At 39.3% G+C, this 13,474-nt stretch overlaps 1 protein-coding gene across 2 annotated transcripts in view; it reads right to left on the bottom strand.

The window, feature by feature from the left end:
• The window catches only part of DIPK1A (divergent protein kinase domain 1A), a 146,869-nt gene extending 133,624 nt beyond the window's left edge, over positions 1-13,245 (bottom strand). Inside the window, exon 1 of one of the 2 annotated variants that reach the window (XM_077120256.1) lies at positions 13,097-13,245. In XM_077120256.1, coding sequence (XP_076976371.1) covers positions 13,097-13,159 — 63 coding nt within the window. In that variant the 5' untranslated portion in view covers positions 13,160-13,245. The remainder of the gene's footprint in view (positions 1-13,096) is intronic. The other variant, XM_077120258.1, reaches the window with a different exon arrangement.
• Positions 13,246-13,474: the final 229 nt, after the last annotated feature.

The raw sequence follows: 13,474 nt of genomic DNA, 5'->3' as shown, positions 1-13,474 counted from the left end.
CTCACCATGAAAACTTTCTCCATTTCAGCAATAAGGTTTTTTTTGCTTTCTTATCATTCAAGGAGTAGCTACTCACTGGAGTAGCTACTTTTCCTTCAAGAATTTTCCCTTTGCATTCACAACTTGGCTAACTGTTTTGTGCCAGAGGCCTATATTTTGACCTGTCTCAGCTTTTGACATGCCTTTGTCACTAAGCTTAATCATCTCTAGTTTTTCATTTAAAATGAGAGATCTGTGACTCTTCCTTTCACTTGGACACTTAGAGACCATCGTAGTTCCACTAACTAGCCTAATTTCAATATTGTCTCAGAGAATAGGGAGGCCCAAGGAGAGGGAGGGAGATGGGGAATGGTGGTTAGTGGAGCAGTCAGAACACACTCAGTATTTATCAATTAAGCTTGCTATCTTTTATGAGCATGATTCATGGCACTCCAAAACAATTATAATAGTAACATCAAAGATCATAGATCATCATAACAGATGTAATTATAATAAAATTTTGAAATATTGTAAAAATTACCAAAATGTGACATGGAGATACAAAGTAAGCACGTGCTGTTGGAAAAATGGCACCAATAGGCTTGCTTGATGCGGGGTTGCCACAAATGTTCAGTTTGTAAAAAATGACAACTGTGAAGAACAACAAAGTGAAGCACAATAAAACAAAGTATAGCTATTGTTCTAGTTCGCTAGCTGCTGGAATGGGATATACCAGAAACAGAATTGGTTTTAAAAGGGGAATTTATTAAGTTGTAAGTTTATAGTCCTAAAGCTGTAAAATTAAAGAAAGTCTATAGAAATGTCCAATCTAAGGAATCCAGGGAAAGAAACCTTGGTTCATAAAGGCTGATGACATTCACAGCTTCTCTCTCAACTGGAAAGGCACATGGCGAACATGGTGGTGTCTGCTAGCTTTCTCTCCAGGCTTCTTGCTTCATGAAGCTCCCCCAGGGGCATTTTCATTCTTCATTCCAAAGGTCTCTGGCTGTGTGAGCTCTTGTGGTTCTCGTGGCTCTCTCACTTTTTCCAAAACGTTTCCTCTTTTAAAAGATTCCAGAAAATTAATCAAGGCCCACCTGGAATGGGTGGAGTCACATCTCCCTCTAATCAACGATTAATATCCTCAGTTGGGTGCCTCATATCTCTGTGGAGACAATCCAATCAAGTTTCCAACCTACAGTACCGAATAGGGATTAAAAGAAAAGGCTGCCTTCACAAGATGGTTCAGGGTTAAAACATGGCTTCTCTAGGGGCATAATCCTTTCAAACTGGCTCACATCTGTACACATCCTCAAGGAACATCAACACAACAAGAATACAAAAGAGATCCTGAATAGGAAAAACAGGACACTCATGAAAAATTGAAAAACAAACTGGTTTCTCAGCAGCAGCAGGGAATGGCACATCTTCGAATATACTAAAAATCATTTTCAGCTTAGAATTCTACACCCAGGCTAACTGCAAACAAGCTAGGGTACAATAAAGACAACTGCAGATATGAAAGGACTCAGAAATTTTACTTCCCATACCCTCTTTTTATTTCAGGGTATTCTCTGGTATTATGATGCATAATTAAGGACAGTAAAAGACAAAGGAGACTAGAACTGGAGAACAGAAGAGAAGGTTTCTGGTAAAAAGAAGGTTTCCACATAATAGAAAAATAACAGAGTTAATGGAAAAAGTCAAACTACAATAAAGGCATATTATGCCAGAAAAAGAAGAAAAATAATTAAAAACTCCTTGAAAAATCAGAAATCAAAACAAGACATTCCCACCCCAACCCCCTAAAAAAAAAAACATGGCACAAAAAAGCTACAGTTCAAACATGAAGTAAACTTATTTTGCCACAGGATCTAGAGAGCCCAGGGGTCATAATCCTGGCCCTAAAGAGCAGAAAATGTAATCCTAGCACATACATTCGCTCTGCACTAAACAATATTTATAGAATCATATTTTAGGGGGTGCTAAAATTAGAAATGCCCTTTATCTTGGGCTAGAACTAACTTTGATTTGCTGAGACTCAAGACATAAATTTCAGGACCTCAAGAGAAAGACTGGCCAAAAGGGTTTCACTCTCTATTTTTAAATTTTTGTTCTCCTTATTTTTTATAAACGCAGAGGGGAGTGATATCCAGTTTCTACCTGCAAGACAAAGAGTCATTTTTCATTATTTAAATGGCCAGGGCTTCAGAACTGGCTCCGTTCACTTGGGGTTGGGGTGGGGTAGATGATAGAATCAGTTAAAGCTGAGTGTAACCACCCTAAAAGAAAAGGTGCCTTAGCTACACAGGGAAGAAATTACAGCCCATGATGATATCAAATCATAACTCTATTACTTTATCAGGAAACCTAAATGCTAAGCTTTTTAAAAAACATTTTATTGCGAGATCTTCACACACATACAGTCAATCTAAAGTATACAATCAATGGCTCACAACATCATCACATAGTTGTGTATTCATCACCATGATCGTTTTTAGAACATTTAAATGCTAGGTTTTTAATTGTTGTTCTTAAATAGAAACATTAAAAAGTAAGCATGATTTCTAAACAAAAAAGGGACTTTTTATAGGGAATTTGCAAAAGTCACAGGTTCTCTTTCCTACTGGCAGAAACATGGTTTAGCTTCTGAGAAGGAACAGATCCTTGAAGCAGTTTGCTTAATCACAAGAGGCAATTGGCGCAGTCTGTTAATTCTGCTTTTCCTGACAAGGATAAAATAACTACATGCTGAAGTCAGTGGGTCTCAGGTTCATAAAGGAGATTTTCCTTTATGGAAGAATTAATAAGTCATAATAATGTAATACAATTTATAGCTTTCATCCTTTAGATTCAACTCATATGGAGACTTGGTTGTGGTAAAGGGACAAAATATAGGATACAACTTTGATGATGTAAACGTATACATACCTAATATAAACTATGGACTACAGTTAACAATATTTTAATATTCTTTCAGCACTTGTAACAAAGGTATCACACCAATACAAAGTGTCAGTAACGGGGGTATTTAGGAACATGTGTAGTTTTTACATGATTTTTCCATAAACCTACAACTTAGTTTAATAATAATTTTTAAAACATGATCCTAAGAAATCAGACACAATATACTACATATTGTATGATTACATTTACATAAAATGTAAATATAAATAAATTTATAGAGACAATTAGATTAATGGTTACATAGGACTAGGCAGGGACAGAGGGATCCAGAGGTGACGGCTAAGGGGTATGAGGCTTTTCTTTTTTACAGTAATGAAAATGCTCCAAAATGGATTATGGTGATGAATGCACAACTCTACGATTATACTAAAAGCCATAGATTGTACACTTTGGATGGACAGTGTAGTATGTGAATATATCTCAATAAAACTGCTTTAAAATGTAAAAGTGTAGCTGACTAAAAGTGGAGAACAGAAGAGGGAAGAGCACAGGTGGAAAAAGGAGTACATGTTCTGATGTTCCGTCTTATAAAGGGGGGTGAGGAGGAGCTGAGAGCCTGTCAAAAGGGGATGAAATGAAAAACAAGAGTTATTATCTGCAGTTACCAAGTTAACCAACAGAGAAGTAAAGCTAATAATGTAACTATCAAACACTGGAAAAGAGAGAATGATGGTAGTATAAGAAAGCTAACTATTCATTTTTTTAAGTTGGAAAGTCAGTAGATATGATCTAGAGTTGATAAATAAAAGAATAGAAGTAAAAATCTATTATTTAGACAGTAGTCTCCAAACGTTTTTGCTCATGCTATATGTTCTAGTTTGCTAGCTGCCAGAATGCAACACACCAGAGATGGATTGGCTTTTAATAAAAGGGGATTTATTTTTTAGTTCTTCAGAGGAAAGGCAGCTAACTTTCCGCTGAGGTTCTTTCTTACGTGGAAGGCACAGGATGGTCTCTGCTGGTCTTCTCTCCAGGCCCCTGGGTTCCAACAACTTTCCCCGGGGTGATGACTTCTTTCTGCATCTCCAAAGACCTGGACTGAGCTGCAAGTGCTGAGATGAGGAATGGTGAGCTGCTTAGGCTGGGCTATATTGCTCTCTCTCATTTAAGCACCAGCCAATTAAGTCAAACGTCACTCATTGCCGCAGACATGCCTCCTAGCCAACTGCAGATGTAATTAGCAACAGATGAGGTTCACGTACCATTGGCTTATGTCTGCAGCAACAAAACTAGGTATGCTCACCTGGCCAAGTTGACAACTGAATCTAACTACCACACACACTATACTCTCAAGAAAATTTTCCTGAGCACAAGTCCCAGCATATGTATATTTACTTATTTACAGTCTATATAAATTTATAACTGTACTAATCTAGTACACGTATACTGTAATTAACACAAAAATAGAAAGTAAAAGCACATGAAAATAATTCTGAAGGGGTTTTTCAGAGAAGGAATGCTTATTATAATCATAAACCAAAACACTTACAGAAAATAATCAAGTATTCTGACAAAGATAAACATTTTTAAGATACCCAAATACATAAATAAATAAAATTTCCAATAAGTTATTTCAGCACCCAAATTCAGCATCTAATGTACTCCCCAAGATGGTACAACTCACTTAAGAAACACAACATTAGAAGGTAGATGTGGAGCCAGTAGAAAATATAGAAAGTTTGTTAAAAAAAGACTACTTTGGGGGAGTAAGGCCTGGGATATGGGGAAGTGGAAGGGGTAACATAGTTTTCATCATAAGCTCATCTATATTATGTGACACATTGTCTACATAAATTATCTTTATAAAAGTAATAAACCTGCAGGACCCATTACATAAAGCTCTGTGTCTGTACAAGTGTTTATGCCGATTCATTCATTCAACAAATATTTACCAACCATCTACTCTGGTCTAGATAGAGGGTAGAGAAAGGAAACTGACATCTGCACTCTCACAGAGATTACACTATGGGCGAAAGAAAGATGGAAACCCCTGATGACAATTTAGGATCATAAGTGCTGTAAGAAAAGTGTGTGCCGGGTATCACATACATACAATTTGGAGCACATGGCATGGGGTTGCTAGTGAGGAATTACTGAAAGGTCACTTCCTCTAGGAGATGAGACTTAAAAGCCAAGTAGGAAACTTGGAAACGCCAAGTGAAAGGGGATGCAGGGAGAATGGGGAAGGGCATTATAGGGCAAAGCAGAAAAGGTGGGGTGGACAGGTTGATACAAGAGAGCATGGTATGTTTAAGAAACTGGAAGTTTTCCAGGACTACTAAAGCAAACGGTACATGGTAGTTACAGGAATGAAACAGAAAGACAGGAAGGGGCCAGAAATGAAGGATTATGCTCAGAACTCTAAAGTCTCCTGAAGGCAATGGGAAGATTTCTTCAGCAAGGATGAGGCCTGACCAGATGTGCGCTGTGGGAAAGATAACTTGAGCAACATGCAGGATGGATTGGAGAGGGGTTGATGTGGCAAGAATGGCTTTGTGGAGACCATTACAGAGGCCCTGGTGAGACAGAAGGGGCAGGAGAACAAAAAAGAGATAATACATACAAAACATTTCTTATCCCTTGATATAACTTTGACAAAGTCCATACATTTCCAGTTATATTCAGTTAGTAAGAAGTTCAGTCTGATTTATTTTTCCCCAACTCTTTATTTTGAAAGTATTTAAACCTACAGAAAATTTGAAAGAATACTATAGTGATTATCCTTTTATATTCATCAATTGCTAATATTTTGCTACATTTGCTTGCTTTCTCGTCCTCTAAATGTACACAAATTTCTTTCTTTCCTTCTTTTTCTCTTTTTCCTTCTCTGTATCAGTGATTCTCAACTGGGGATGATTTTGTCCCCTAGAGGCCATCAGGCAATGCCTAGAGACATTTTAGATTGTCATTGAGTAGGGGGAACTCCTGGCACCCAGTGGGTAGAGGGCAGGGATGCTGCTAAATGTCCTACAACGCAGAGGATTATCCCCTACCACAAAGAATTATCTGGCCAAAATGTCAATAGTGCTGAAGTTGAGAAACCCTGCTCTCTATATGTATACACAAGCATTTTCTTCCTGAACCACTTGAAAGTAAGTTAAAAACCTTAGGATACTTTTTACCGTTAATATTTCAGCTTATATCTTCTAAAAACAAAGGATACTCTCCTATAGCATTAATATAATACTGCTAGTCAATATATAGTCCATTTTCAAGTTTCCCCAATGATCTCAAAAAACATCCATTACAGCTTTTTTTTCCTTTTTTTTTAAATTCAGGATCCAATCAAGTGTACATAAATTGGCATGTTGATCAATATTTTAAATTTAAAATAAGTAAGAAGCTCCAATTTTCAAGCAGTGGGGGGTGGGAAGTAAAACCTGTGGTCCCAGCTGTAGGATCTATAAGTCTGTGACACCTGACACTCTGCATGTCTGAGATGGAAGTCCTAGTTAGTTCAGAAGATTATTACATTATAAATCTCTCTTATAAGAATATACTCAAACATGATTAACTGGATGCTTAGGAAAGAAAAGGGAATTCATTTACAATAACTGGTAACTCTGTAGACAAACATCAATCAGAAACAATAAATCAAGAAGGGACTAAATTTCTAAGGAAAAAATTCATCCACTAATGCTTTGGGTCTTTATAAAATGTTCACATTCTAATATCCTGGTTTTCTAAGCTCACATATTTTATAGGTTAAGGGGTTTTTAAGGAAAACTGTTCATAAAATATTTGAATGCCAAGAAATGGACAGGAAATACTTAAAATGTAAGAAGTTTATTTTATCGATCAGATGATGTGAAAAGATAGCATTTAAGAGAATGGTATGCTATTTTTTTTTAAAGTAGTTTTAAGAAGTGAAAACGTTAAAAACGTATTTAATTTATTTCTATTAAGAATACAAAACAATACTATAATCCATCAAGGTGAAATACTTGCGCACCAGGAAGATGACAATGATTGAAAGTACTTTTACTTTTGTCTGCCCCAGTCTGAAACCATGGTGAGGGTGAAACCTGCCTCAGTCTTCACCATTTCTAATAGAGACAAAATAGCAACTAATGGTAATATACAATGGCTGCATTGTAATTCTATGCTGAATTTAAGATATTCTAGGATGCATATATTCTTTGTATATGCACCAGTTTCAGAAAGCTACCCATAGTTCTAGAAATTTAATTTTGGGCAAAAGCTTAGCTCTGAACAGCAGGTCTAATGAAGTGATTACCCTTATTACAGTATTTGTCAACATTTTACAATTACTCATATTACAATATTTGTCACTTTTACCAGTTAATCTGCATCAGTAACCCTGCCTGGTACCAAATTCCACAAAAATACACACATTAAGCCATATTTAAAGAAACAAAATAATCTATAGCAGTCATGTGTGAAATGTATTTATTCATGACATCCCTACTGAATACATACCGAGACTCCTGGTGCAGTCATTTTTAAGAGGACACCTCAAAAAAACTCAAAACTTTTGCAATTTTAAGGGCTTGAAAAACCACTACAAAAGTACCCAAGTATCTTGGGCTTCAAATTCCATTAGAATTGTAGGCTGAATGACTGGAATGGAAAGTGTGTACAGTCTAAGTATAGAGAATTACCCTAAATTGTCTTAACTTTCATTCTTCCAGGACTTAATGATGGGAAGGAAGAAGTTATTCCAAACTAAAACTAACAAATTACAGGGGTACTGTGTGATCAGACCCATTCAGACTATGAGCAAATTCTAAACAAAGCAGATCCTACTTTGTAAAAAAACACACAACCAAAAAAGAGACAAACGCAGATGTCTTTCAGGGTTACCAGAGCCCGCAGGCCAAGAGAAGAATGCTCCATAAGAATAAGAGAAAAACACCTCCTAAAAATGGTCTGAATCAGTTAACACATCCTCAGTTTCTGATTTCAGAGGCAGGATTCTGCTCTGTTCAATGTGCTGCAACAATGAGCCATCCCAGGAAGTGCTATTTCCCAGGTAAGGCTTCAACAAAATAGCTGTATTGTTGTTAGAAACAGATAAAACATGAAAACACTTATAAATGTATCTAAATTAGCTTGCCCTGGGAATGACGCTTCACCACGAGAAGCTTGTAGCTTGGTTAAGCGTTTGTGGGCTCTCTATTTCAGGCAGGTCACAAGCTCTCCTGGCTCAAAGAGAGGCAGCACAGGCACTGTGCCTGCACCACTCCTCTGGAAGAAGTGTTACCTGCACCATAAAGCTGACATTGGTGTAATCTGCAGCAAGAAGCAGAAGGAAGGACCATATCCATGGAATAAACTCAATTCCTTTTTATAAAAAACAGTTTTATTGAGACATAATTTACATATCATACATACAATTAACTCACTTAAAGTGTACAAGTCAATGGTCTTTGCAATATTCACAGAGTTGTGCAACTATCAACAAAACAATTTTAGAACATTTTCATCACTCCAAAAGAAACCCGGTACCCATAAGCAGTCTCTTGCCAGGTCCTACCATCCCCCAGTTCTAGACAACACTAATCTACTTCCTGTCTCTAAGATTTGTCTATTCTGGAATTTCCATTTAAATGGAATCATATAACATGTGGCCTCTTGTGAAAGTCTTCTTATATATTTAATGTTTTCAAGGTACTTTCATGTTATGTTATCAGCACTTCATTTCTCTTTATTACTGAATAATATTCTACTGCATGGATGTACTACAGCAGTTCTTTTTGTCACAAACAATAGAATTCTGCCATATAAACAAGCTATAAACAGTGATGAGGTCCCCACGTTAGCCCATAAATGACTAATCCATGTAATGGCTGAAAAAATTTATTAATTGAATAATGCTACAGTTCTCTAGAAGTATTATCAATGACCACAGTGGTATCTGGATTAACGAAAATGCTTTATATTTAAATCAGCTGCTTAAATTTTCTCCCTGTAAATTGCAAGAAGAGGAACTTGCAAATAGTAAGGCCTGAACGTCTCAGAACATGACTGCTCTTTGACATGGGAAGACAAACAGCAAAACTCCAGGTGTACAAGTCTGGTTCCTGCAAATGCTCTCTCATGGGCCCTTGGCCTTGCCCCATCTCTGAAACCCAATTCCTTCTTGTACTCCATCCTTTCCACTACACTCAAACAAAACTGAATCTCTCATCCCTATTGACCAATTTGTGCCTCACTCAAAAACAAAATAATTCATTTGTATGAAAATGTTATTTAAATCGGACAACTGCATCCTACAACATTCTCCCAAAACATGAAATGAGAATTACTTTTCCTCAGATGAGTAATGCTGACATGGATATGAACAGGCTGGTAAGGGGAGGGTGCTTCGTTTTGTTTTCACCGAGACCCTCTCAAATCACAGTAAACCCACTCCACAGCAAATGGAATTTAGTCAGTCCTCTTAGGGTGGTTATTCTAGTTTGCCAGCTGCCGGAATGCAACACACCAGAGACGGATTGGCTTTTAATAAAATGGAATTTATTTCATTAGTTCTTCAGAGGAAAGGCAGCTAACTTTCAACCAAGGTTCTTTCTTACGTGGGAAAGCACAGGGTGATCCCTGCTGGCCTTTTCTCCAGGACTCTGGGTTCCAACAACTTTCCCCGGGGCTATTTTTTTCTGCATCTCCAAAGGCCTGGGCTGAGCTGCGAGTGATGAGATGAGGTATGCTGAGCTGCTTGGCTGTGCTACATTGAGCTCTCTCATTTAAGCTTCCAGCCAATTAAATCAAACATCATTCATTACAGCAGGCACACCTCTTAGCTGACTGCAGATGTGATGAGCAACAGATGAGGTTCACATATCATTGGCTCATGTCCACAGCAACAGAACTAGGTACCTTCACTAGCAAGGTGAAGTTGACACCTGACTCTAACTACCACAGTGGTGCATATCTAGGAGGGGGTAGGAGGAAAATAAGTAATTGTTATTAGCTTTGTTAGGCATAATAATGGTATTGTGGTTATATCTAAAAATATCCTTATCTGTTAGAAATGCATACTGAGGTATTTGGATAAAAGATGTGCTGAGATTTGCTTTGAAATACTTTAGTTGGGAAGGAACCATGAGGAAGGTGAAATGAAATAAAATGCTAATAGTTGTTAAGGCCAAATGATGGGTATAAGACAGTTCTTTATTCTTTCCTGATTTTACATTAAGTATAAAAATTCCCACAACAAAACAGATATTAAATGAGAGAAACTGTTCTCTGCCTCTCAGGCAGTCTTTCATGCCTTGCCTTTTTCTTCACAGCACTTACTGTTGTAACTACATATATCTGTGATTATTTGATTAATATCTGACCCTCCCCTAGCTCTTAAGCTCCATTAAGACCAAAAAAAGTATTTTCTTAGCTCTGGTAGAATCTTCAGCACCTTTAAAAAATTGGATTGTTTAAAATCTGAATTTACTTTAATTCAATTATACGTAATAGGCAAAGGCAGAAATGCTAAATGTCTGCCATTTATAGAAGCATAACTATTTGTAAAACTAGTGTTAACTCAGCCACTATGAAAGCTCTTATGCTGTTGTGCCAAAAAAATGTTGTCACAGCCACATCTGTGGACAGTTTCCGGCATGTAACAGGCATCCAACAAATATTTATTAAGTAAATGATTGATTTGGTAGGATTACTCATATATGCACCTAGTTCAATAAATACTCAATAAGTAAAAAAGGAAAAAAAGCCTGGAACCTTCAGTTGAAAGAATTAAACGTATTTACCTAAACATATTAACCATTTAACATCATAAGCTTTTCTATTAAAAATATAGTAAAAGTGCCACAAAATACATTTAACTTTATCTAGCTTATCATCACTACATTCATGGGATATACTCTGCTAAGAACTACAATATCTACTTTATGATATGGAAACTGTGTAACCAAAAGGTTAAGTAACTTTTTCAAGGTCATAATAAACCATATTTACAAATGAGAACAGACTCAGCTCTGTTCTCATGCTTCATGCTGTTCCTAAAGGAACATGATTTTATTCTCAATTTGACCACAAAACAAGGAAAAAAAAAAAGGAAAAGGCGTACTGTATATATTAATTCTTCCTTCAGTGGCAGAGAAACTAGTTGAAAATATCTTATTTTGACTTTGCCTCAAACAATTTTAAAGTTGAAGCACCTCGTGGGAGAGGAAGCGTAAAAAGCAGATGGTGAAGCATTTAGGCAATAGGGAGCAGAAGAGGGTATGATACTTGGGTAATGGAAACGCTTTTTTTTTTCCCTACACCTTGGTTAAAATGAATCAGTAGGGTGAGAGACAACTAACAAGAAAATGCAGAGATAATTAATATTAATACCAGGAAGATAATTAAACACAAGTTCCCTGGGACTCTAATTGGCAGGTTTTAAATTTATTTTTAATCTCAAATACTATACTACAACCGATAAAGTTTCTATTAAATAATTATTTTACATAGAAACAACCTACTAAAATATCACTCTGCCCTGAAATTCCTTTGCATTGTTTAAAATCTGAATTTACTTTAATTCGGTAATACGTAATAGGCAAAGGCAGAAAGGCAGAAATGCTAAATGTCTGCCATTTATAGAAGCATAACTATTTGTAAAACTAGTGTTAACTCAGCCACTATGAAAGCTCTTGTGCTGTTGTGCCAAAAAAATGTTGTCACAGCCACATCTGTGGAGAGTATTTACAGCCAAAAGAATAAAAATCTAGAAGTCTGCAACCAAATCAGTATGGTCAAGCATAGAAATAGAAACCTAGGTACTTTTAGGGAAAACACTTTAAATATTGCAATAAGCTTATTTTAGGACTAGAGCCTGGAAAGATATAAGAGGTTACAAATAGGTACCTGACCTTACCTTATGCTCTTAATTCATAAAACACTAGGTTGTGCAACTGTTACTCAAAGCACAATTACTACTGGTGGAGCTGCCACAAGACCCAGAGCGGTCAGTTTCCTCACACACCCTTTGTATCACCGACTGTCAAATCATGCTGCCAATTTGCAATACATCACTCACTGCAGGGTAATGGTTTACAAACACAATTTCAAACAAAATGTAACACTTACTTGCCCCATGATGGTTCCTTCTCAACTTTTTTCATAAATTATAAAAGCACCAGCTGACCATACATTCTTTTCTGGAAATAATCTACCAATATCTCTGAGCCTCTGAATGTAAGAGGTAAAGGAATACTGTCCTCGAATGCAGACAATACTGCTGACCCACAGAGGCACTGATTTGTAGTTGTTTTTCCATGGGGGTGATGGATTTGGGCTTAGATACGCACGGCATCTACTAGGTCCCCCTGGTGACCAAAGAGTATATGAAGACAGTGACAGGGTTCGAAGGCACGGACTGGCAGCGAAACCGAGAGTGAAACGAGAAATCATGAAACATTAACATGCAAGCAGTACACACGACAGGACTGCGAATTATGTTTGCATTGCTGGGCTATTTCAGATCGGTACACCAGACACTGTCCCCTTTTCTTTTAAAAAGCAAACACCATCCGCCTCCCCTTGGGCTTGCAAACTCTACCTCCCATTTAAATCACGGGTGTGATAGGAAGACTGAACCAAGGAGTTCAAGCACCAGGCACATGCCGCATCCCGGAGGTTTCTGAAAACTGATGTGACAAATTGCTATGATTTTCACAATTTTCTAAAACACGAAGGAATGACACACCACCTTTCCTACCACCGAAGACCCAAAACACACGGTCAAAAATACACGTCCTGTCGGGCCCAAGGAGGAGAAGGGAGGGTAATAAGACCAGGGAGAAGACGGAGGCACATCCCGAGCCCGGACTGAGAGGGGCGGAGGCTGGGGACAGTGCTCGGGGCGCGGGGTCGCTCCCAGGTCACGCCTCGGGACAATCGGTGGCGAAGGTCAGCCCTGGAAGGGAGGCCCGGGCTCCCGAAGAAAGGCGGGGTGGGACGCAGGAGAAGCAGGGGAGCCGAGGCAGGCGCCGGCAGCGCGTCGTGGGGGATGCGGAGCTGGGGCAGCCCGGGAGGGCGCGCCGCCAGGTGCCGACGGCAGGGGGCAGCGGGGTTCGGGCCGGCGCCGACCGAGGGAGGGCGGAGGGAGCGGGCGAGTCCCTCGCGGCGCAGGAAGGGGCACGGCGGGGTGAACCCACGGTGGGTGGTGAGGTCGTCGCCGGCCTACCTGGAGGTAATAGGGTTTCCTTAGCCAGGCCCCCGGACAGAGACTCCTCGCCATGGTAATCATACATCGCCCCGCCGCGCCGCAGTCAGAGGCGGACCCCGAGCGCTGGCGGCCGGTCTCCCCGCCTCTTGCCCGGCCGAGCCCGCCCACTCCTCCGCCCCCGCCCCCGCTGCGCCGCGCTCTCCACTCCCCCCGGCCCCGCTGCGGTGACGGTGGCCCGCCGCGCGAGGCCCGGCCTCCCGCTCTGCTGGCACAGCCGCGGCTGTCAAAGCGGCTGCCGCCGACTTCGCCATAAAGGGGAGTCCCGCCTTGCTTCCGCCGACAGAAATCCGACTGCGCCTCACGCTTAAAGGGAAGGCGCGCGTAGGAGGGAGGGGG

Source organism: Tamandua tetradactyla, chromosome 11 (genome assembly GCF_023851605.1).
Source record: "Tamandua tetradactyla isolate mTamTet1 chromosome 11, mTamTet1.pri, whole genome shotgun sequence".
Lineage (NCBI taxonomy): Eukaryota > Metazoa > Chordata > Mammalia > Pilosa > Myrmecophagidae > Tamandua > Tamandua tetradactyla.
Note: the sequence above shows the minus strand (reverse complement) of the source record. Positions and strands in the feature narration are given on the sequence as shown.